Source organism: Plecotus auritus (assembly GCF_963455305.1).
Source record: "Plecotus auritus genome assembly, chromosome: 10".
In the NCBI taxonomy this organism is placed as follows: domain Eukaryota; kingdom Metazoa; phylum Chordata; class Mammalia; order Chiroptera; family Vespertilionidae; genus Plecotus; species Plecotus auritus.
Genome location: NC_137785.1, coordinates 30,883,642 through 30,908,875, shown reverse-complemented (window position 1 = coordinate 30,908,875; position 25,234 = coordinate 30,883,642). Strand labels below are relative to the sequence as shown.

The 25,234-nt window shown below is 50.8% G+C and overlaps 2 protein-coding genes across 10 annotated transcripts; one reads left to right on the top strand and one right to left on the bottom strand.

The window, feature by feature from the left end:
- Positions 1–3: 3 nt before the first annotated feature.
- SBSN (suprabasin) lies at positions 4–19,369 on the top strand (the record flags this gene model as incomplete). 9 transcript variants are annotated; one of them, XR_013959262.1, is made up of 8 exons in its annotated part: positions 4–182; positions 467–528; positions 1,209–1,416; positions 2,157–2,512; positions 13,843–13,924; positions 18,089–18,154; positions 18,262–18,306; positions 19,180–19,207. XR_013959262.1 is itself a non-coding variant. In XM_080645926.1 (8 exons), 8 exons carry the CDS (start codon positions 14,265–14,267, stop codon positions 19,201–19,203), a joined length of 1,512 nt encoding a protein of 503 aa, XP_080502052.1. In that variant the 3' UTR covers positions 19,204–19,369. The 9 variants fall into 9 exon arrangements, 2 of the variants coding, with proteins under 2 accessions (XP_080502052.1, XP_080502051.1); XR_013959263.1 differs by having other exon boundaries at positions 19–182; positions 1,209–1,349; XM_080645926.1 differs by lacking the exons at positions 4–182; positions 467–528; positions 1,209–1,416; positions 2,157–2,512; positions 13,843–13,924 and adding exons at positions 14,265–14,693; positions 14,856–14,963; positions 15,180–15,449; positions 15,936–16,109; positions 16,272–16,667 and having other exon boundaries at positions 19,180–19,369.
- On the bottom strand, positions 183–10,008 carry GAPDHS (glyceraldehyde-3-phosphate dehydrogenase, spermatogenic). The gene is made up of 11 exons (XM_080645937.1): positions 9,880–10,008; positions 7,329–7,524; positions 6,435–6,531; positions 6,165–6,271; positions 3,096–3,186; positions 2,884–3,002; positions 2,398–2,479; positions 1,939–2,090; positions 1,616–1,778; positions 464–561; positions 183–384 (listed from the first exon to the last, which is right to left on the bottom strand). The coding sequence occupies exons 1-11, from the start codon at positions 9,944–9,946 to the stop codon at positions 312–314; spliced, it is 1,245 nt and encodes a 414-aa protein (XP_080502063.1). The 5' UTR covers positions 9,947–10,008; the 3' UTR covers positions 183–311.
- Positions 19,370–25,234: the final 5,865 nt, after the last annotated feature.

The window sequence follows — 25,234 nt, the reverse complement described above, 5'->3', positions numbered from 1 at the left end:
GGCGTGACGTCACGAGCTGCGCCCGGGAGCGGAGCGCGACCGCTGGAGCCTGCGCCGGTCCGTCTCCCCTCGGGGGATCGGCGCCGAGTGGAGGCGCCTGGCGCTTGTGCACCTGCCGCGGGAGGAAGTGGGGACTGCCCCCCCCCTCCCCCCGGGAACGGCGCAGAGACACGGGCGCAGCTGTGAGCACGCTGTTTTTATTTCGCTGGCGGCCCACGGGGCGGGCCCGTGCGCTGGGCGCTCTCCTTCCCCTCTAGGAGAGGTGGAGGTTCTGGACTGGGAGCACAGGGGAGTGGAGGGGCTGTCGCACTTCACTTGTCTCGGCTAAACATGTAACGGATGAGGTCCACCACCCGGTGACTATAGCCGTATTCATTGTCGTACCTGGGGAGGGCGGTAGAGGGTCAGGGGATCCCTCCCCATTACCCCCAGCTCCCCGTGTTCTCTGACCCGCCCCCCTTACCAGGAAATGAGCTTCACGAAGTTGTCGTTGAGCGCGATGCCCGCTTTAGCATCGAAGATGGACGAGTGGGTATCACCGATAAAGTCCGTAGAGACAACCTGGGTGGCAGAATTTCTGAGATAAGTTTGGGTCGCAGAGCAAAGACCTCCCGGAGTCCAGGTTCCGACTCAGGCATATTGGCTATGCATTCATCTACAATATTTGGTGGAGTCCTACTGTGTCCAGGCTGTGGGGATGGGATATGAAGAAGGCACATGGGGGCTTTGCTGGTGGGGGACTGGCCAAAGGACACAGACCACAAACACCCTGATGCTGCACCAATAAATATTTCCAGGGAATAATTCAGGCACTTGGAATGGGCTGGCACAGAGGCCCCAAGTGGAGGCAGCAAGGCTAGGTCTGGATGACTAGGAGGTTGGGTCTGGCTGACTCAGGCCCTCGGCAGACCTGAGGTAAAAGGAGCTGCAGCACAGAGGCTCTGAGGGTTTTGGCCCTGGTGTGGTGGAAGGCCACAGGAAGGTTTTCTGCAGTGCGGGGAGGGGGGATGTGATCTGATTTCATTTAAACAAGAGGTCCTGGTGGCTGTGTGAGGGTGGACTTGCAAGGAGCTAAACCAGGGAGACAGCACCAGAGATGGTACTACGGGGAGCAAAGGGACAATGACATCTGTTTTTCACAGGGAAGGTGCCTGCCCATGGGCTGCCCTGAGCAAGTGTTGAAAAATGGTGTATTTTGTCTTGTTCAGGAAGCATGTATTGAGCATCTGCTGCGTGCCAGGCCCTGGGAAGATGGCTGGAGCTATGGAAGTGAAAAGATAGTCCCCAAATCTAGCCTTATTGGAGTGCACGTGCTAGCAGGACCAATCGTGAATGAAATGGAATTTCAGGTGAAGAAAGGGGCCACAAAAAGAACATCTTGCTGAGGAGGGAGGCTGAAGTAAAGAATTGGAGGAGGTGAGGGCAGATATATGGTAACTTGGGGGAAAAACTTTCCAGACCAAAGGAGCAGCAAGTGCAAAGATTCTGAGGCAGGAGATCTGACTTTCCCAGCCCTGCAGTTCCTATCTTGATACATTGCAAGCAGCTCCTTGGCAAGTGGGAAGTCATGGTCTCTCCCAGAGGATTCCTCCCAGGGTCTCTTCTCAGTCCCTACCTCATCCTCGGTGTAGGCAAGTATGCCGGCCATTGGCCCCTTGGCTGCTGCTTTTATGGCATCCTTGATGGCTGAGTATGTGGTAGGCCGGGCTAGGCGGCAGGTCAGGTCCACAACAGACACGTCTGGGGTTGGCACCCGGAACGCCATTCCTGTCAGCTTCCTGGACAGTCCCATATCGAGGTGGAAGTCAGAACCCAAGGACTTCTCCATCTGTCCCCCTCACCTCCACCTTCCTCTCATTAGATACCTCAAAGATTAGGGCCCGTCTGCTCTTCCCAGGGTGTGCCTCCCACCCTGGTTGCAGCTTCCCGCACTCATACCCTTTGAGTTCTGGGATGACTTTGCCCACGGCCTTGGCAGCCCCTGTAGAGGCTGGGATGATGTTCTGGTGGGCTCCTCGTCCGTCTCGCCAGGCCTTCTTTGATGGCCCGTCCACTGTCTTCTGGGTGGCCGTGTAGGAATGGACTGTGGTCTTGGGGAAGAAGAGGGCTGAGGTGAGGCCTTCCTGCTCCTAAGTTCCTATGCCTCTTTATTTTAGGTCTGAAGTGATGAGCCAGGTGTGGAGGTTGTGGGGCCACCACAGACCCCTGGAGGGGCACCTGCATGCCAGGGTTCAGCCTTGCCGAGAGTTACACAGAATTTTAGAAGACTCCACCCCTGAGGGGCCTTTCCTCTTGAAACCAGTCTCTTTCTATTAAAGTCACACACTAAGCAAATCCTGAGAGGAAGAGGTACCGTTTCCCTGCCATCTATCCTGCCCAGCCCTCTCCCCAACTCACCATCAGTCCTTCCACAATCCCGAATCGCTCATGAATGACCTTGGCAAGGGGGGCCAGGCAGTTGGTGGTGCAGGATGCATTGCTGAAACGGCCCAGTATGCAAGGGAACTGTGAGGTGAGTGTCAGAGCCACCCTTCCACCCTTACCTCATTTGGGGGATATGCTCATAGGCTTGGATTTGTGAAAAGTCAGGATGGGGATGAGAAAGATCACTGGGGATGCCTTCAGACTGAAGGAGGCACCGGAGGTGCAGCTGGGGGAAGCCCCCCAAGCATATTCTCCAGAAGTTGTGCATTTCTAAGTTTTAGGAGGATGTTAACATGGTGGCTGTTAAGACTTTGGGAGGGAGAAGCAGATGGGGATGTGAAAGAAGCACCAGTGGGGGTGGAGGTAGGGGGCGGGAGGCTGAGTCTGATCCCTTTCCATCACAGGCTGGCATGCTCTCTGGACATCACCCACCCACTTCTGGATGTTGCTGCCCATTACCTGACAACTTTCATGGAATTAGGATTATAGTCCTTTTCATTCACCCCCATCACAAACATGGGTGCATCTGGTGAGGGTGCGCTTATGACCACACGTAAGGCACCTGCCTGGATGTGGTTCTAGGGAAGGAGGAAGGAACTGGTGTCATGAATTGATGAGATGCTTTGAGTGTCACACCCCCGGCCAGCCCTGCCCCCTTCTCCCCCACTTACGGAAGCTTCCTCTTGGGACAGGTACACTCCTGTGGACTCCACCACAAAGGGGCTCCCAACAGATTTCCATGGGATCTCTTTGGGCTGCTTGCTGTGGAGAGGTGGCAGGGCTGTGTATCAGTCTCCCTTGTATGGCCTTGCCTTCATAGTCCCTGGCCTTTACTGTTTGAAAGGCTGACTAGACACCTTCCCACCTGGCCTGTAACCATCTCTTCTCCCGACCCCACACATACTTAGCTATCTCAGGTAGATTTGACCCTGCTAGTCTTGCCTCTTGGCAGCTTGCTGAGGAGGGAGGCTGAAGTAAAGAATTGGAGGAGGTGAGGACAGATATATGGCCACTTGTGGGGAAAGCTTGCCAGACCAAAGGAGCAGCAAGTACAAAGATTCGGAGGCAGGAGATCTGACTTTCCCAGCCCTGCAGCTCCTATCTTGATACATTGTGAGCAGCTCTTGTGGGCCACTGCCTTGACTCCCCTTCCTCTGCTATGCCCTGGTATACAAGTTGCCACCTCCCCTACTCAGGCTCCTTCACCCTCTGTCTCCAGGGGACCACCCCTGACTACTGCCAACCAGGTCAGGCCCTTTCTACATAAGCTGCCTAGAATGTAGACTCCAGAAGGGCGAGGCCTTCTGATTCCCTGCCCTCACAACCTCACCCTGGCCCTCCTTGCCTCTTGTCTCTGGCACTCAGCTTCTGCAACAGGGAGCCTACTGCCAGAGGCTGAGCAAGTCCCTGAAGACGGACACTACATCCTGGGAGCAATGGGGGAGAGGGGTGGAACTGTAGCCTCAGGCTACCCTGGGGTCAGCAGTGGTTAGTGTTTTACATCAGAAAGGTCAAGGCCTTTTTGCTTTCCACTTTCATAAATTTATATTTTTACTTGGTAGTTTTATCTAACGTTTGCATTTGGAACTTTAAATATTACTGCTGTTTGCTCCTTGGTTTGTATGAGTCTTCTTCACAGGACTTAATCACAACTGCAGTATTTGCTTTTGTGATTTTTTGTTAGCATCTGTCTCATCTTTTAGACCACTCTGTGGCAAAAGGGTTATGCCTGTTTCCTTTGTCATTGAGCCTGCTCCCTCCAAAGGGGTTCAGACAGTGTTTGTGGGTGATTTTTTATTAGCCATCCTACACATGTTTATGGAACACCTGCCCATGTTCTAAGTGCTTCGCCTTCACTGAATCATGTAACCCTCACACCCTTACTGGCATTCTCTAGAGAAGCCAGGGCAGAGGTGAAGGGGTAGGAGACAGAGCTGGCTGGAAGTACAGGCAGGCTGGTCCTAGGATCTGTATTGGCTGCATACCAGATTAAAGGAATGAATGAGTAGCTTCCTCTCTTCTCCTGGGCCACCACATATGGTTCTCTTTTCCTCATCATCTGCTCTGTCAGGTCATACTTTTCATCATTTGGCTCAATTACCTCTTCTCTGATGCCCCCATGTCCTGCCTTCTGAGTTAGGGAGGAGGGCTACTCAACAAACTCCTCTGCAACAGTTGTTAAATTGCCACCTCAGGAGACCCCAGCCCTTTTCCCTAGACTGTTGGGCCCTGCTTCCTGCCCAGGGTCTTATTTTGAGGATTCCATTCATTCATTCTTCAAGGAAGTACTGAGTTTACCCAGAGCCAGGGCCTGCACTATAGGTGCCAAAGCAACAGTGGTGACACAAACTGACAGGACAGGATTCTTCCTGCAAGGAGGCTGCAGCCTTGTGGGAAAATGCCCTTCTCAGTGCTCCCCACATGCCTGTTTAACTTTGGCCGTGCTACCTGCTATGGATCTGATCCCCATCCCTATCGGTTACATGAAGAAACAGGCTCAAGGAAATTCACTTCCCTAGCCCAAGGTTGCCTGTCTAGAAAGGGTGGAGCAGGGTAAAGTACACCCAAAAGCAATATCACTTTTGTGCCTGGAGAACACCCACAGTGCAGTGATAGTGGGGTGGCGGGGGGAATAACCACTACAGTGACCTGACAAGGCAGAACCTGAGTAGGGGTGCACAATGAGGGGGGGAATGCTGCAAGTGGCAGGAATGAAGGTGCCCAGGTTGAGGAAGGAGAGAACATGGTATGTCTGAGTAATGACCTCTGTGCCAAAATTGTTTTTGGTTATGATTTCAAACTTGGGTCAAGAAGCTTCTCTCTCGCCAATGTTCCAGTCCCCACCTCCACCCCTCCTTCCCCTCCCTGCACCCAGCCTTCCTTGTCTTTTATTCACATCCCCCTACACCCCAATAAATAAGAGGGGCTGGGAGTGGACCTGCTGGGAGGAGCGCTGGGAAGGCTTGTGAGCATGCAAGCACAAGTGTATGTCAAATCAGGGCCAGCAGTGGCCTGTAATTCACGTTAGAAATATGAAGTAGGTTCACTATTTTCCATTTTATAAATGTTTAGTTTTCTTGATGTCTTTGGAGCATATTAAACATCTAATAATGCTTTTGACTTGCAGATTCTGGATATATCTTTAAATGGAGGAAAATTAATATCAATGAGAACTATGTGAAATGGGGCCAAGAGGTGGATGGCCAGTGTGGCTGAGATTACATTAGAAGGCTCAGGCCTAGGGCTCATAGTGCTTGTGGGGCCCTATCAGGAGCTGGGATTTTATTTGTGGGGTGATGGGAGGGTTTAAGTAGGGCAGTAACGGCCCAGTTGATGTCTTAAAAAGGCCTCTGTGGTTGCTGTGTAGGAACCGAGTAGAAGCACTTGGCCAGACGGCGATGTCGCTTCCTGGGAAGGGAGATGAATAGATTTGGGGGTTGATGGAGAATCAAGAGGCGAGTTTTAGACATGTTGAATTGATATGCCTGTGCGAAAACTTGCAAATGTGCATTAAATCAAAAGTATTATTGAGTATAGGGGGGCATCTTTCTAAGTTAGTGCTTCCTAACCATTTTAGCAGTCACAGACTTCTCTGAGACCCCCCCTCTTCAAACCAGTACTGAGACACATACGTGCTGAGGGGTTATGAATCCCAAGTGAGAGGCTGGGATCCCATTCTTGTCATCTTTACACCCTCTCCATTAATGTGTTGCAGGCATGCATCAGACAGCTGCCCTTACCACTGGAAGACACTGATCTCCTGGTTATCCACAACCAGCCGTCCGTTCTTGTATTCCACAGTTCCCTTGTATCGGCCATGGGTGGAGTCATACTTAAACATGTACACCTGTGGGAGACAGAATGGCTCCTGATCTTGGGGGTGGCAGGGCTAGGGGAGCAAGCATCCCTAAGGAATCCCTGCCTTGGTGAAGGTTTCATATTGCAGCTGAGAACCTTCCAGAGAGCACCCCTGAACCCCCGATCCTACCTACCCTTTACCTGCTACTCACCATGTATTCCGGGTCAATGAATGGATCATTCACTGCCACCACCTTAACGCCTTTCTGCATGCAGGCTCGCAGCACCAGGCGACCGATGCGTCCAAATCTGTCCAGGACAGGGGTTGTGGGGTTGTCTTCAGAATCCTCAGCCAGCAGGCAGAGGAGGGGACAGGAAAGAAGGGGGAAACAGGAGGCTCCTCAAGGGGACTGGGTAGGACTCCTCAGTCTGGGGGAAGAAGGCAACCAACCCTTTGCAGGCAGCTATCACCTTGCTCATGATCTCACCAGTTTAACCGATTTGCCTGCTTCCTCACCCATCCACCCTTTACCCCATTCCTAATTGTGTAGCTGGATGGATTTTTCACAACTTCAGGTCCCGTTATGTCTCTTGGCCTGAAAACCTCCACAACTCTATCAGTAAAACCAGATCCAAACTCCTCACCATGGCTTACCAGGCTCGTCTGCTTTCCACCACACTCCCACTTCTGCCTTGCTTGCTCCACACCAGCACTGAATTCCTGCCTGTCCTTTGTGCACTGTGCTGCCACCTCTGCCCCCAAGCCATTGCTTGCTGCACAGCTGCCACTCAGGCCTCACTCCAGTGTCACCTCCCAGAGATCTTTCCTGACACCCCAGCTAACACTGGCCTCTCCAGTCTTAACTATACTCCATACTGTTCATTCACATATCACCAAACCAAATGTTCCTTATTTGATTGTTGTTTTCCCACCAGAATATGAGCTCTCTTAGGGGGCAAAGCCCTGTCTACTTTTCCCCCCTTTCTCCAAGGTGGACAGAATGGAAGCATTGATGGTGAGAAATGTGGAGATGTCCTATTCAGTAACTGGAGGAATGCCTGGGCCCTACAGCTTCAGGAAGGCTCGTAGGCCAGGGCCGACTCACCCATTGATGCCAACAGTCAGTTCCCGAATCAAAGAAGCCTTCTTAGTTGGAGGAGGTGGAGGAGGCGGAGGAGGTGGGGCTTCCTCCTTGATAGGCTCTGGCTCTGGTTCTGGTTCTGGCTCTGGCTCTGGCTCTGGCTCTGGCTCTGCCTCAACTTTGGGTGGTGGTGGTGGTGGTGGTGGTGGTGGTCTGGTCACTGTTGGAAGGAGTGGGGGGTGGCAGTGAGCTGCACCATCACAGTGAGAGAAAATGAGCCGTATTTCTCAAACCTACCTGATCCACAAAATGAATAGAGGATGGGCTTGCTTTAAAATATCAATGCCAGGGCCCCTTCCCTGGTGATTCTAATTCAGTGGGTACTATGTATCTCTAACAGTTGCTTGGGGTGACACTCTGTGACTCAGTTTTCTCCTTTCTAAAATGGAGATAATAGTACTCTCAGAGGGTCACTGTGAGGATTAAGTGAGGTAATAATAGGTGTAGCGCTTATGACAATAGTCTGGGAACATTCCGCATACATTAGTATTTCAAAGACCTTTCCCCAAATGGCCTGATAATTCATGTAGCCCAGTGGTCCGTGCCTCCTAGGGAAATCTGACTCAGTAGGTCTGTTTTGAGCTCAAGTGTTTTTAAGGAGCACTTAAGGTGATTCTTATCCTCAGAGAAATTTAGAGAATACACATGTACCAGAACATGAAATAAATGGAGATCTTTATCAGCTTCCGGTTCTCTAAACACACACTCCCTTACTGCATATTCAAACACCTGTGCTTGGAGGTGTGCTTGCTATCTGAGCTTCATGTGAAGGCTTGAGAGGAGGGGAGATGTGGAGACAGCAGTCAGGGTTCTGCCTGGCAGAGGGTTTCATACTGGAGATCAGGCCCGGTTGTCATCCCTGGCTCAGCTACTTGGCATCTGGCCTTGTGCAAGTTAATGAACCTCTCTGACTTGTTTCTTGTCATCACATCTCACCCTCTCCTTGGGGGCTTCTGGGAGGACTCAGTGAGATCTCAAGTGCTGATTTTAATACAGGGGAGGAAGTCTGATACTAAGTATTCATGAGGAAAGGGAGAGAGAAGGGGATGGAGAGAGGCCCAAGGATGAAGGTGGGAGTTGGCTTTGGCACTACTAGAATCTAAAGCACCTGGGAAGTGGAGTGGCTAGGAGCCAGGGCCAGCTGGCCTGTTGTCTCCCTGACCTCTCTGGGCTGCCACAGACCTTGTGGCCTGAGGCTGGGCTGTGGGTGTCTGCAGTAGCAGTACAAGTTCATAAACGTATTAGTCTTTATTGGTGGCAGAGGCCCTGTGATTATTGGTGACCTTAGGATGTTTGCATTCCTTGGGGTTCTGTTTCTGCTATAACAAAGGAGATTTGTCCATCTGTATTACGAGTAGGGATGAATCCACTCCTCTACCTAAAACTCTCCCAACTTCCCTCTCTTCCCCTCCACTCTAGGGGTGGGGTCCTGGGGCTGGAGAAAAGCTGCTGTACTGAGCGGGAGGAGCCCAGCTGAGCTGCTTCCATAGGGGAAGCGCTGTCACAGGTGCGCTGTCCCAATTACAGTGACGCTAGGTGCTGTGCTGAGCTCCACGTGCATCGGCTCACAGAATCCTGGGAGGCTTAGCTACAAATCCACTTTACAAAGGGAAACCGAGGCCCGAGGGCACAGAGCCATGACCAGCAGCGAGCGGGTTCAAGGCCCCAGAACGGCACCTAAGCCCGGGCCACGCCCAGCCCCTTGGGGAGGAGCTTCCTGGCTGTTTCTCACCCCCACTCCCCTACCGTCAGTGAGGAGGCCGGCAGGGAATGCGGGTTGCCTCCCGAAGACCTGGGCTCCTTGGGTTGGAGTGTGTGTGTGTGTGTACACGCGCACTTCCAACTGAGTGAAGTAGGGCTGCCCAGTGGTTGCGAGCGGGACTCCGAGTCCCAACTCTACGATTCCAGTGGGAGAGACCTAAGGCAAGCGGTCTGCGCTCTTTGAAAAGGGAACAGTAAACACGCTGACCTCACTATGTGGTTGTGAGGCTTCAATAAGTGCACGCTAGCGAAGCGCTGGGCACAGCCCTCGGAGGTTGTAAGTGCCCTCGCTTGGTGCAATACAGGGAGGGACAAAGCCCGCCAACTCCCAAGCGGCCCTTCCGCCCTGGTCGACGGGAGCGTCAATTTCAGGTGAAACGTCTCTCCCCGAGCTTCTCAACCCCAGAGGCTGTCCTCAGAGCTGCCCACTCATAAACTCGGCTCCTGCTTCCGTCCCAGCCCCTGCTTCTAGCCTTCCACCACGAGCGCAAGAGGCACCCAGCCCATCCTCCCTTCCACCATCGCCATGGAAACCACTTGGCTAGCAAACTCTGGTGGTCTACTGGGGAGGGGTGGCTGCAGGGTGGGAGAAAAGCAGCCCGGATGGAAGAGCCGGTTGGCCAGAGTGCGCCTCCTGTCGCTCTTTTGCGGACGCTCTATGAAGGGGGCTCCGACCCAGCGAGCGCTGTTCCCCATCCTCCCTCGCGCCCCCCCCCCCCCCCCTCCTAGCGGGCTCCTCCGCCTCCTCCCTCACCGGGGCACGGCTGTCGCAGCAGCTGGACCACGGTGACATTGGTGAGGACGATGTCGCGCTTCGGCATGGCCTCCTAAAATTTCATGGCCTGGCTGCCCAGGGACTCGCCGCGATGTTACTGCGACGCGGGGCGGGGGGCCAGCGGGGCACGAGCTTTCTGCCGTGACGTCACAGTCCAGTGACGTCACAGAGGCAGTGGCGCAAAGGGCCCATCCCATCCCAGTGGAGGTGTGCTGTCTGCACATTGTGCACCACCATTCCAATGCCACTGCTGGCGTCTAGAATGGAATCCAACTTTTTACACTGATCCTCAAAGCCCTTCTCTCTCTCCCTAAGCACACTGGCTCCGTGCTGTTCCTGGACACACATCCCCGTTCCCCATAGTTACCCCAGCTGTTCCTTTATGCCTGGAAGCCCATCGGAGGTCTCCCCTCAGCTGGCTGCCTCTTAGTTTCCCTCAGGTGTTGCCCTTTATTTATTAAAAAACATGTTTTTATTGATTTTAGAGAGAAAGGGAGAGGGAGAGAGAGAAATATCAATAAGTTGTCTTGCACACATCCCTACAGGGGATCAAGCCCACAACCTGGGCATGTGCCCTGACAGGGAATAAAACCAGTGACCTTTTGGTGCACTGGATGATGCTCAACCAATTGAACCACACTGGCCAGGGGTCAGGGCAGGTGTTACCCTTTAAAAGAGACCCTCCTGACTCCCCATCTAAAGTTCTCTCCTTTCTCAGTCATTTCCTGCCATCAGCCTCACCCCCTCAATGTACCCACCTTTCAGGAAGCCTGTCTGACTTCCCATCTTAAGTTGGATGTTCCAAGTCTAAAACTACTCCAGAGTTATGCTATTCTTTTTATTTTCCTCACAGCAAATGTCTCTAACCCCCATTCTTTTCCTTGTGGCTTTGCATGTAGTTTGTAATGACCCAGTTATTGATTTACTTGTTCACTGTCTCCCACAAGGCATGCATTCTTGTCTATTTTGTTCACCCCTGGGCCTCCAGCACCTAGAACTGTGCCTGGCACAAAGCAAGCTTCCACAACGTTTGGGCCCTTCCCCTAAAGCAGTGGTCGGCAAACTCATTAGTCAACAGAGCCAAATATCAACAGTACAATGATTGAAATTTCTTTTGAGAGCTAAATTTTTTAAACTTCTTCTAACGCCACTTCTTTAAAATAGACTCGCCCAGGCCGTGGTACTTTGTGGAAGAGCCACACTCAAGGGGCCAAAGAGCCGCATGTGGCTCGCGAGCCGCAGTTTGCCGACCATGGCCCTAAAGCACTGCGGGTGGGAGCTTGCTTGCACATCTGTGACTCACAGGCAGGCACCTGCAGGGCCAGTTGACACACAACTGTGACCAAGACTTAGGGGTGTGGGGGTTTGAGCCAGGAAGGAGTCAGCATCCCAAAAAGAGGTGTGGAAACAAGAAGGGGCACAATGATATAACCTCTTCCCCAAACCTCCGTGGGAACTCAGTTTACTAAAGCAACTGCCATGGGTTAGGGTGAGGGTGAGGCCTTCCTGCTTGGATGGCCTGGGAGAGGTGGAAATGAAACTACTAAATTGGGTATACATACAGATAAGGAGATTTCAGGACCAAAAAAAGATAGTGATTAAACAAAGGGGGGACAAACTTTACATGTATGATCAAGAGTGGTGGAAAGACCATACATATAAAACCAGGACTGAAAAGGGACTGATTTTGTATAACTTTACAATAATAAATATGAAACGCTTGATGAAATAAAAATATTTCTTAGAGAATATAAAGGATCAAAATTGGTACAAAAAGAAATGGCAGAATAGAGTAGGCCAATAACAAGAGACAAAGAGTTAAGATCCCAAAGGCTGATTCAGATCCTGATTTTATGGCAAGATCTGCCAAAGCATCAGGAACAAGTATTCGCCAGACTGTAGGAAATGCTGCAGATCCTAACCAGAGCTGGAAAGCCTGCGGCAGCTCCTGTGCAGAGAGGCTCCGGGCAACAAATGTTCAGAGGCCCTGTGGATCGGCATGCACACTGTGTACTTTCATGGCAAACTTCTTGGGAGTTCTTTGGGGGAGTTGTGATGGCTCCATGACTGAAAGCTCCGCCACTCACTCTAGGAAAGCAACACAGCCATGTAGCCAAAATTAGCAGAGGATGGCAGGCCAATCTCACAGAGATAGATGCCAAAATCCAAACCAAATAGTGGCCAGTGGGAATGGAGCACAGAGGAGGGGGCCTGAGGCTGACAGAAGATGGTAGGGTAGGGCAGAGAGAGGGGTGGAAAGAGAAATGGAGAAACCCCACCTGACAATCTCAGGGAGGATTAGGATTCTGGAGCTCCCCACCCAGCAATCTCCTGGCATGGGAAACTCCCTCATTTAGGCACTAGACAGGGCAGAAAAGCCACACCTGAGGTTGCCCAGGGATTTGGCTTTGTTCCTGGAGCGTGAAACTTGGAAACATATGATGAGCTCAAGTGTGGAGAGGTGGTACAATTAGTCACCCTCTATAGGCAGAGCACAGAGAAGGCTAAAGCTCCTGGGCCTCTGAGTCTCGGATGCCTGGTTCCAGATAGAACCAAGTGTCCAGGATCTGGGGTGGAACCCTGGGTCTGCCAAGGGAAGTGGGCCTTGTTGTCCTTGTTTGAGCAAAGCCCAAAAACACTTACAGATTCTCACCACACCTGGGCACCCACACACATAATTCTGCCACCCCCACTTGCTCACACCCTGCACATTCCTTCCTGCCTGGCCTTCCCACTTGCAATCCCACCTCCACCCCCTCTCTCAGTCTCTCCCTTGGCACAAAAACCCAAATATCTTACACCCCTTCACCCAACTGTACCCACCCACTGGCTCTTGTCCTACTGGTCTCTGCCTGCCTCTAAACTACCTCCAGATAGATATTCTGCCACAGATCTACAAACTACTACCTGCCCTTCCTCCTGATGCCTCTCTTCACACTTAGGCCAAACTCTCAGCTATTTCCCCCTTCAACCCATGCTGCCATGTCAACACCTGGGGCTTCAGGTTGGGACTTATGAGTCTCCAGGGGGAGGAGGTCAGGAAGAATGAGCTCCTGGCCCCCAGCCCAGGTTCTGGCTGACAGTCTCCTGCTGCTCTGGGTCTCCAGCCCCTCCCCACAGCTGCCTCAACCGGCTTTTCAGGAGGCACTGCGTCCTGTCCCAGCTCACGGCAATCAGCCCCCTGCCCTTGCCCAAGGGCTGGGAGGCAGGAGGCTAGGGTTCTGTGATGAGAATGTGATCCTGGCTCCAAAATCTGCAACCCTCCCAAGGGACCCTAGGTTGCTCTGGGGACCCAGGCACCCTTCCCCCCCAGCATCCTCTGAGACTCAGGCTTAGGCCTATCCTTCCCTTGGCTTCTTCTAATCCATCCATTTGTCCAATCTATAAATATCTACTGAACTCCAGGCAATGTTCTAGAAGTTGGGGATATAGCAGTAACTAACACAGACAAAGGCCCTGTCCTCTGGATGTTTATAATCTGATAGAGACAGACAATAAAAAAGGTAATTTTGGATCAATTAAGTGCTATAAAAACCGAAGGATGATATTACAGAGTATAACTGGGGGACAGCCAGGGAAGTTTTTTGAGAAGGTGATATTTGAGCCAAAAACAGAATGAGGAGGAACCTGCCATGTGAAGATCTGAGTACTGCATACCACACAGACTAGCAAGGGGAAAGGTTGTAAAGCAGGAATTGGCTTGGTGTGTTTCAGGACCTAGGGAGAAGTCCTGTGTGGCTGAAGCATAGGAAATTGTGTGTGTGTGTGTGTGTGTGTGTGTGTGTGTGTGTGTGAGAGAGAGAGAGAGAGAGAGAGAGAGAGAGAGAGAGAGAGGAGAGAGAGAGAAGAGGGTCCACAAAAACAATAAGAACAAGGTCCGATGATTTCCTCATCTCCCTGAAAGTGCTCACCTCCCCCTGACTGTACCTCTCATCTTTCTAGAATCTCAATGCTGGGAAGCTGGATCCTTGATCCCCTGAGAGGAGTGAAGAAGCTGAGGAACCAGAGATGGGGGTGATTGAAGGTGGGGTTGGGAGAGAGGAGACCTGGTTAGTGGGTGAGGAATGAAAAGAGGAGGTAGTTGGAAGGGCAGACATCTAGGCCCTGGGGTGGAGGGCCCAAACTGGGCAAGGAGCAAAGATGCCATGTGAGTATTCTTCATTCATGACTCATCCTCTCTTCCTCCTCCTCTTCGTTGCTCAACCTCAAATCTCCCTGGGAAATACCTCCTTGACTGGGGACCAAGTCAGTGCCTCACGGGGGTAATTGAGTCATGAGGGGTGGAGAAGAGGGAGGGAGGCAGAGATAAATAGCAGCTTGGCTTCGCTGGTTCCTCTCTGCATCCTCCCCATCTTCCCAACAATATGCATCTTGCCAGTTTGGTCAGTTCTTGCTCCCTCCTACTGCTATTGGGGGCCCTGCCTGGATGGGCAGCCAGTGATGACCCCATTGAGAAGGTCATTGAAGGGATCAACCGAGGGCTGAGCAATGCAGAGAGAGAGGTGGGCAAGGCCCTGGAAGGCATCAATAATGGCATCACTCAAGCTGGAAGGGAAGTGGAGAAAGTTTTTAATGGACTTAGCAACATGGGGAGCCAGGCCGGCAAGGAGCTGGACAAAGGCGTCCAGGGGCTCAACCACGGCTTGGACAAGGTAGCCCATGGTACCAACAATGGCGTCGGACAAGCAGGAAAGGAAGCAGAGAAGTTTATCCATGGGGTCAACAACGCTGCTGGACAGGTTGGGAAGGAGGCAGACAAAGTGATTCAGGGGGTCCATCATGGGGTCAACCAGGCGGGAAGTGAGGCAGGGAGGTTTGGCCAGGGGGTCCACCATGCCGCTGGGCAGGCTGGGAATGAGGCGGGGAGGTTTGGCCAGGGGGTCCACCATGCCGCTGGGCAGGCTGGGAATGAGGCGGGGAGGTTCGGCCAGGGGGTCCACCAAGCCGCTGGGCAGGCTGGGAACGAGGCAGGGAGGTTTGGTCAGGGGGTCCATCATGCCGCTGGGCAGGCTGGGAACGAGGCAGAAAAGTTTGGCCATGGGGTTCACCATGGGATTGATGAGGCCTGGAAGGAGACTGAGAAGTTTGGTCAGGGGATCCACCATGCCGCTGGGCAGGCTGGGAACGAGGCTGGGAGGTTTGGCCAGGGGGTCCACCATGCCGCTGGGCAGGCTGGGAACGAGGCTGGGAGGTTTGGTCAGGGGGTCCATCATGCCGCTGGGCAGGCTGGGAACGAGGCCGGGAGGTTTGGCCAGGGGGTCCATCATGCCGCTGGGCAGGCTGGGAACGAGGCAGGGAGGTTTGGCCAGGGGGTCCATCATGCCGCTGGGCAGGCTGGGAACGAGGCAGGGAGGTTTGGCCAGGGGGTCCATCATGCCGCTGGGCAGGCTGGGAACGAGGCAGGGAGGTTTGGCCAGGGGGTCCATCATGCCGCTGGGCAGGCTGGGAACGAGGCAGAAAAGTTTGGCCATGGGGTTCACCATGGGATTGATGAGGCCTGGAAGGAGACTGAGAAGTTTGGTCAGGGGGTCCACCATGCTGCTGGGCAGGCTGGGAACGAGGCAGAAAAGTTTGGCCAGGGGGTCCACCATGCCGCTGGGCAGGCTGGGAACGAGGCAGGGAGGTTTGGTCAGGGGGTCCACCATGCCGCTGGGCAGGCTGGGAACGAGGCAGAAAAGTTTGGCCAGGGGGTCCACCATGCCGCTGGGCAGGCTGGGAACGAGGCAGGGAGGTTTGGTCAGGGGGTCCACCATGCCGCTGGGCAGGCTGGGAACGAGGCAGAAAAGTTTGGCCATGGGGTTCACCATGGGATTGATGAGGCCTGGAAGGAGACTGAGAAGTTTGGTCAGGGGATCCACCATGCTGCTGGGCAGGCTGGGAACGAGGCAGGGAGGTTTGGCCAGGGGGTCCATCATGCCGCTGGGCAGGCTGGGAATGAGGCAGAAAAGTTTGGTCAGGGGGTCCATCATGCCGCTGGGCAGGCTGGGAACGAGGCCGGGAGGTTTGGCCAGGGGGTCCACCATGCCGCTGGGCAGGCTGGGAACGAGGCAGAAAAGTTTGGCCATGGGGTTCACCATGGGATTGATGAGGCCTGGAAGGAGACTGAGAAGTTTGGTCAGGGGATCCACCATGCCGCTGGGCAGGCTGGGAAAGGAGGGGACAAAATAGTCCAAGGGGTCCATCATGGGGTTAACCAGGCTGGGAAGGAGGTGGAGTGGCTGGGGCAGGATGCTCATTATGCGGCAGGACAGAGTGAAAAGGAGGGAGACAAAATAGGCCAAGGTGTCCATCCTGGAGTCAATCAGGCCGGGAAGGAGGTGGAGCAGTTTGGCCATGGGGTCCACCATGAGGTTAATGAGGCCTGGAAGGAGGCAGAGAAGTTTGGTCAGGGGGTCCACCACACAGCAGGGCAGGCTGGGAAAGAGGGGGACAAAGTGGTCCAAGGGGTCCACAATGGAGTCAACCAGGCTGGGAAGGAGATGGAGCAGTTTGGCCAGGGAGTTCACCATGCCGTTGAACAGGCTGGAAAGGAGGCAGACAAAGTAGTCCACGGGGTCTACGATGGGGTCAACCAGGCCGGGAAGGAGGCAGAGAAACTTGGCCAAGGGGTCAACCACGCTGCTGGCCAGGCTGGAAAGGAAGCGGAGAAACTTGGCCAAGGTGTCCACCATGCTGCTGGCCAGGCCGGGAAGGAGGTGGACAGGTTGCAGCAGAATGTTCATTATGGGGTCAACCAAGACGGCAAGGAGGCCAACCAGCTGCTGAATGTAGGTGAACAGGGGTGGGGAAATGGGGAGAAGGGGGCTGGGGGAGGGAGAGGTTAAACCTTTAAGAAATTTGGGGAGCCCAGGTAGCCTGCATGTGGGGAAAGAAGCTTAGGCAGCTGTATAACCATGCCCTCCTCCCTCTCCTTCTTTACAAAGGAGCTGCTGGTGAGCTGGTCAGATGGATCCATCCATCTTATCTGCAAAGCTTTAAACCAGATAGTGTGAATGTGACCCAGCCCCACCTCCGGGAGCTGCCCTCCTAGTTGAGGAGGTCTGGAGGGAGGAACTTGAAGCCTCTCCTGGGGAACAGGAATAAATTACTGAGCCAGTATCGGTGACTGTGGGAGCAGATGAGCACTGAGAAAAGGCAGAACATCTGAGTGTGAGCATAAGGAATAGCTTTGGAGATAAGCCCTTTTTTGTTTAATTTTCATGATGAGCCTTGGAGGTTGTCGGACCGAGGAGGCTGTCTTGACTCCCTGATTCTCAGATGAGAAAACGAGCTCAGAGAGGTTTAAGGGGATTTGCCAAGGTCCTGTGGCTAGCACACATCTTTGGCAAATTACAGGCCCGGGTTCTTCCTCTCCTCCACACTGCCTCATTGGAGTAGGTCTCCTGGAGGGTTTCTGAACCCCATTTAGGTAGAGGGAACAAATACTGGAGGATAGGAGAGGCAAGCAGCACTATGCATAGCTGAACAGGCACCAAGGAGGGAGCTTGGCAATAGAAGGCAGACTCCTGCCTGCCTCAATTCTCCACTCTGTAATCTCCATGAGGAGTCTTTGGGATACTATCTTGAGGGACTGGCCTAAGCCTCAAAGCCTATAACCACATTGAGTTCCAGGCAGGGAGCCAGGGATGTGGGTGGGAAGGAAGGGTCTATGTAGAAAGCATGCACTGTAGGGGAAAGGGCTGAGACAGACAGCAGGATTCACCATGTAGAGACCAGGAGAGGGAGGTTTGTGATAAGGCTCCAGGCTGGCAGCAGCAGCTGAGTGACACTGCTGAGTATCTGGGATAGGATTGAAGATAAGGATCAACCTGAGTTAGGGATCAGGCTCAAGTGTGTATAAAGGGGGTAGAGTTGAGGTCAGGGCTGAGGTTAACTATGGTCTTGGTATTTGTGTGGGTCCTCTAGGTTCCCTTTCTAGTCAGGCCCCTTCTCAGTGACTGAAAGCATCTCATTAACTAAAATAAAAGGGAATGGGGGGAAGAGTAGTCAGTAGGGGCAGACATCCTTACTGCATTTCTTCTCATCTCCTACAGAATTACCACAGCAACCAGGCCTTTGGGTTTCTTTCTGGAAAGTGAGGGGATAGTGGGTTAGTCACCCTAGAGGGCAGCAGGTAACTGGGGAAAAGGAACTTGGGAGACCCTCAAGGATTGAGGGGTTGTAATGATGGTCTGGGCTTTGTCAACAGGGCGGTCACCCAGGCGGATCCACCGGCCATCACGGAGGGGGCGCAACCACAACATTAACATCTGGAGTAAGTCTCACAAGTAGAGCATAGACTTGGAAGTGGGGGATGGAGGCCCTTCTGAGATGGTGCTAGGGTGGGTGATGGGCACTGACCCTCTTGTCCTTGAATTCCAGGCTTCGGTCAACAAGCCCTTCATCAGCTTTTCAGCTCTATGGAGGGTAAGTGCCCACATGGTTTTAGATTTCCGCTCTCCATCTTGGGAGATGTCTGTACATTGCCCTTCCCATTGCCTGCTCATGGACAACTTCACTGTGGCCAGACTCTCAGCCTTTCAGAGACTATGCAACCCATTTCCCAACCCTGCTTGTCCCTTTCTTCACCTGCTTCTTGCCCTTTGCATCCTGCTTTTATCTCTTAGGTGTTTTTCATTCCCACTGAAGCAAATACAAGCTGGCAGAAAAGACCTCCAGGGGCACATATACATCTGTGAGCCAGAGAGAGAGGGGTGGCTGAAACCATCCCCTCCATGTGCCCACCATCTTTCCTCATCATTTCCTCTGCGACTCCCTCCCTACCTCAACCCGGTGTAAACATCTCTGCTACGCATCCCTGCTGTCATGCAGCAATATGCTGGGTGGTGGGAACCTGTAGCTCTGTCCTTTCCCTGAATAAAGACTCCTGTGGGATTCTGGTCCAAAGTAAAGTCCTGGCTGTGTACCTCAGCTGCCTGAAGCTGGGCGGAAGGGTAAGGGTGTGTAACAGCTCTTTAGACTGCTCCTGAAACCCAAGGGCACACCTTGCTTATTCCCGGGCTATGGGGTGGCAGGGGATTCTCTGAGGCAAAGCAGACAAGGCTTCTCAGTTCTTACAGAGTCCCTCTCTTGGCATCTCTGCCCTGGAGTGCTGGCTCTCTGTTCTTTCTCAATCTAGGTGCTACCTTCCTTAAGATATTCCCTAGAATACAAGCAATTACTGGGCCAAAGTAGCCAGTCTCCCTCTCATTTCTCTAGGGAAGGATGTGAGGGCAAAGGTCTCAATGCCCTTATGACTGCATACCCTGCATTCACTCCCTATCTCCTTCTCTCTTCCAGAGCGTCGCCAACATCATTCCCTAAACTGATGCACTGGCCTTGCTGAGCAGACTGGCTTTCCTGTTGGCATATCAGCTGAAATGACTTGGAGGAGCTAGGGATGGGAGGCGGGTAGATTTCGGGAGTCCCCTGAGGGAACTGTACTGAGATTTGTGAATAAATACGACACAACATGCTCTCATTATGGTCCACATGCTTCCTAAGGAGGAATGTGAGGGGAGGCTTGTCTTTTCTCTTCTGGCTTCTTTGCTGAGAGCTGGGGGTCTGATGCACAGGACAGGTTGAGCTAGAGATTTCAGGCTGATCAGACCTAAGAGGCAGTTAGAGAGACAAACCGAGTTCCATCAGTGTGCAAGGTTCGTGGTCAGCACTGGGAGGAGCATCATGAAAGAAAGCCACTTCAGGCCAGTAGCGGGGGCAGAAACACCAGGGAAGAGATGGCAGGAACCATCTCGGCATCTTCATTCAGGGGATGTTGTGCCAAAGGAATAACAATGATCACTTGGATTTATTACACAATTTAGGCCTGCTAGGCTCCCGGACGGGTGCTTTACATGCATGACATCACTGAAGTCTCCCAACCACCTAGTAAGAGGTACTGTTATAGCCCCATTTTATTGAGAAGCATGTAGAGGCTTGCACAGGTTAAGAAACATGACTAGTATTTGCAGGGAGAAACAGCCTAACAGCTACAAGGGATATTCTAAAACAAAGAGGTCTTTCCTTGTTTGGCATCAGTAGCTATGGGAATCGGTGAATAAGGAGAGAGGAAAGACATAGATTTGGGAGATCCCCTCTCCGGGAGGAAGGCCAAAGGTTCAGGGGGGAAGGCACACTGATGACAGGAGGGAGAGCTTCTTTACAAAGGCAGGAATGGTGACTGAGGAGGCCCAGCTTTCAGATCGTGGATGACTCAACGCCTCTGGAATCATCATAGCAACTACTATCTACTGAGCACTTACTGTGAAGAGTGTTCATGCTCTGTAACCATTTAAACCTCTCCCAACCCAAAGGCATAAGTCCTCTTATGATCCCCATTGTATGGATGAGGAAACTGAGGCTCAGAGGGGCAGAGCACTTGCCCCGGGTAACCCATGAGAAAGCAGCAGGCCTTCCTATTGCCATACCCTGCTGGGAGACGGGCATTCCAATCAGGATCCTGTGCCTCCACAGGGGCCATTAATTTCCTCCTGTATAAAGAAGGGATGCTTGCCTGCAGAAGAGGACTATAAACATGGCTTCCAGCGTCAAAATTCCATCAACAGTGGGACCAAAAGAAAAAAAAGGAAGAGAGACAGTGTTCTGCCCTGTAATTTACAGGCTTCCTGAGGAGACAAGGCATAGAAACAGAATATGAAAACAAATGCAAGGCAATGCAGCAGTAAGAACAAATGACACACCAGGGAGGGTGTGCACGATAAAGGTGATGTTCCTGAGTCTTTATATTGAAAATATTTCAAATTTAGCACAAATATGAAGAACTTTAGAGTGGACACTTGCATACCCACTGTTTAGATTTTACCACTAACATTTTGCTATGCTTGCTTTATCACACATCCATCCATCACACACATCTCTCCATCTAGCCATCTATCAATACATTTTTTAATGTATTTCAAAGTAAATTTCAGACATCCATTTCCTGCATTTTTTAAAAGAGAAGCATTCATTCATAGCACACATTACTGAAAGTCTACTCTGTGCTGGACATTGGAGGACTCCCTTCCAAAAAGGGAATACTCAAGGGAATTATCCTTTCATAAAGTAAAAACTTTCACTGATTATTTGTATGCACATTTTTTGCTGGATTTATTTGCCAAAGAGGTATGGGATAAATCATTATGTACTGGGAGTCAACCCTGGGAGGCTTCTGAAAAAGAAGATTGTAGCTGGTTTTGAAGAGTAAAAGAAGCATGGCACATTCTTGCCTCGAGGCCTTGCATGCTGTTCACTCTGCTAGGAATATTCTCTATATGCTCTCCCATTTTAAATTAAAGTATAGTTGATATTTTGCAATAACATGGATTGATCTAGAGGGCATTATGCTAAGTGAAATAAGTCAGTTAGAGAAGAACAAATGCGGTAAGATTTCAGTACATGTGGAATCCAAAAAGCAAAACAAATTAACAAACAAAACAGAAACACACATAGGTACAAAGGACAAATAGATAGCTGCCAGAGGAGAGAGAGGTGGGGGCATAGGTGAAAAAGGTGAAGGGGAATTAGAGGTACAAACCTCCATGTCCCTTTTGATCCCTATGTTAGTTCCTCCTCACCCTTTAGGTCTCAGCTACCTTGTCCACACAATCTGAACAAAGGACCACCTTTGTTATTCTTTCTCATGGCACACTGCTTTTTTTCTTCATAGCACATACAACAATTTGTAGTTATATGGAGGGTGTCCCCCCGAAATGTGTACACAAACTTTGAATAACTATAAAGGCAGTGTTTATTAAAATACATTTCATTTTCAAAATTGAGCAATCAGCTGTTACAATATATATGTATTTTTTGGGGGACACCCTGTATTTACTTATTTCATATCCATGTTCCCTCTAGACTAAGAGGCTTAAAAGGAAAGGTCTAGGCTAGGCACAAATGGCTGACAACTGGTAGAGGGAAGGCTTGAGCAGACTTGGGAAAGGCCTTGGAGTAAGTGTGAGCAAGAACGAGGCACCTGACACAGGTAGGCGGAGCCAGGCTGGGGAGTAACAAAGATGGGAGGTGCCAGTTTCTGCAGATATGGAAGAACAAGGAGAGGAGTTTGGGTGGGACCGGACAGCCATCTTCATTGGGTGCCTACTATGTCTATGCTAAGCACTTACAGACATGATTCATTCCATCCTCACAACCTCTCCATGAGGCAGGTACCATGATTATCCCCCTTACAGATGATAAAGTTGAGGTTCAGGGAAGGGAGAGAGTTACCTGAGGCCACCCAGCTAGTAAGTGGTGATGGTGGGGTCTCTTCAAGAGCACTTCCCTGCTGGTGATCTCTGCTAGTGAGGTGGCATGCTTCCCTGGGACCCTGCTGCTTCAAAGTAAGTTCTCTTTGAAAATAAGTTTCTATATTTGGCTCTTTCAGGAAGTGCATGTGTATGTCTCAAAATTAAACAACTGCTGAGAAAGCAATGCAACAACAATGTTAACACGGCCAACATATATGTGTGCCGGGCACTGATCTAAGCTCTTTGCATTATTACCCCATTTAACCCTCACATTCACCTCTCTTACAGATAGGGAAATTGTTGTACAGATGGATTTAAATTATGGCTAGTAAGTGGTGGAGCTAGAATTTCAACCTAGACTCCAGGACAGACACTGTGGAAGAGATGAGCCAGTAGGTGCTAGTTTGAGGCCTAGGACCCCATAGGAGGGAGCAGAAACACTGCCCAGACCCAAGGCCTTGTCTCCTCTCTATACTTGAGTCCAACCTCCAAACCCTCCATCCTTAAGCCCCTTCCCTGATCTCTGTACTCCCCTCTCTCCACAATAGTCTGTTCCCCAGAGGAGCCCTATTCACACCCAAGTCAGACCACAGCCTTCCTCAGTTCCAAGCCCTCAGATGGTTCCATCTCAATCAGATAAAAGTCAAAGTCTTTACAATGGTTACTTCTTCACAAAATATATAAAGAACACATAAAACACCAAACAAACAAGCAATCCAATTAAAAAATGGGCTGAGGACTTGAACAGACACCTCTCCCAAGAAGACATGCAAATGCCCCACAGATATACAAAAAGATGCTCAACATCAGTAGCTATTAGGAAGATGCAAATTAAAACTACAATGAGATACCACCTTGTGCCTGTTAGAATGGCTATTATCATCAAGACAGCTAATAATGAGTGTGGGAGAGGTTGTGGAGAAAAGGGAACCCTCATTCATTGCTGGTGGGAATGTAAACTGGTACAACCATTATGGAAAGCAGTCTGGTGGTTCCTCAAAAAAATCAAGAACAGAGTTACCACATGACCCAACAACCCCTCTTCTTGGGTATCTACCCAAATAACTTGACAACATTTATTTGCAAAGATATATGCGCCCCTATGTTCATTGCAGCATTATTCATGGTGACCAAGACATGGAGACAACCAAAGTGTTCTTTAATAGGGGGCTGATTAAGAAGATGTGGTAGTACTCAGCCATAAAAAAGATGAAATACTGCCATTTGTGACAACATGGATGGACCTTGAGAATATTATACTAAGCAAAATAAGTCAGTCACAAAAAGCTGAGGACCATATGATTTCACTCATGTGTGGGATATAAAACTGAAGCTCATAGACACAGACAACAGTATGGTGATTACCAGAGGGAAGGGGTGGAGGTAGTAAAAGGTAAAGGGGGCCAAGTATATGGTGACAGAAGATGCTTTGACTTTGGGTGTTCGGCACACAATGCATTATATAGATCATGTACCATAGAAATGTACACTTGAAACCTATGTGATCTTGTTAACCAATGCCACCCCAATAAATTTAATTTTAAAAATGGTTACCTCTTTGATATAAACTACTCCCATTTCCCTCTGCTCCAGCCACAAAGCCTCTGCATTACCATTCCCTTGGTCGGGATACACTATCCCCAGATATCCTCATGCTCAGTTTCCCACTTCCTTTGGATTTCAGTTCATAGGTGACATCTCAAAAAGCCCTTTCCTGACCACCCTATTTAAAATACCCACTCTGTCTTCTCTATTCCCTCACTCCACTGTGTTTTCCTTCATAGTGCTCATCACCACCTGATATGTTTATTGTCCAAATTCCCCCACAATGAATGTGAGCTCCCTAAGGAAAGAGATTTTGATGATCTTGTTCCATGTGGTATCCCCAGTGCCTAGAACAGGCGTGGCACAGGGTAGGTACTCAATAAATATTTGTTGAATGAATAAAGTGGTGCATGAGAAAGAAAAGATGAAATCAGAAGGTCGTGGACATGATGCAGGCATGCCAGATTTGTGGATGCTATCATATACAAAACAAGGGAGGCATGGTGAGGTGGCGGGGAGGGGGGTGGTAAAAGCTGTTTGGAGTCAGACAGACTTGGGTAAAATTCTGACAACTCCATTTTACCATAATCTTTTCACATATGATCCTGTGTACGTGTTTAAAACTCTAGACCTGTTACCTCATCTGTAAAATGGGAATAACCTCCTTCCTGAGGTTATAGTGAGGATTAAATGAGATCATGCATGTGAAGGCACCACATCATCTATTGGACTGGGTATATAATAACTATGCCTTAAGACTGATTTGAGGTGACGGCTCAGGTACAGAGATGTCTGAAGTAGTTTTTCTCAGAATGTAGAACATGAACCTGCTGGTGGCAGGGAAAATTTAGGTGGTCTGTGATCATGGCTTTAGATCACTCTGAACCACCCAGTGAGAAACTCTTTTCTCAATTTTCTTTGAAGCTTTCTGATTTTGTAAGAGAGGAAGACTCAATTCTGTGCTGGTGTGCCTTAAACATCTCTCTCATACTTGCTAATAAAGAGGATGCAGAAACTGCAGCCATCTGTAATGTAACACCATTGTTTGCTTCTCTCTATGTTTTTCTGATACTTTCTATTTATGGGCAAGTGATTCTGGCTTTCTACTTCCAGCAGCAATATAAAATAGTTTCTTAAAATGTATTAAGAAAGTAAGCTTGCTTAAAGAAAAGTCTTAGCAATAAAGAAGGGAGAGGGCAGATGTATGCCATTGTGAAGGTGTGTCCCACGAAGGAAGTGTGGCAAGGAGTCTGAGTCAGTGGTCACTCTGCTGCCTGCCAAGGTCCTGTCCTCGGCAAGTGGGAAGCAGCAGGCTCAGGGCTGGGGTCTCCATCACCAATCCTGGAGGCCTCAGACTTACTCCTGCTCCCCTCTCCCCCACAAGATGCCAGGACAAAACCAAAACCAATTCTATCCAGGAAAGAATGAGGGTTTTGAAAAGCAGCGGGAGGTCTGAAATACTGAGGTGACAGAAAATGCTGGGGGTCAGGGCTTAGGAGTGGGGCAGGCTGGGCTTGGGTTTTGCTCTACCACACATTCACATGTTCTCTCTGAACCCCAAC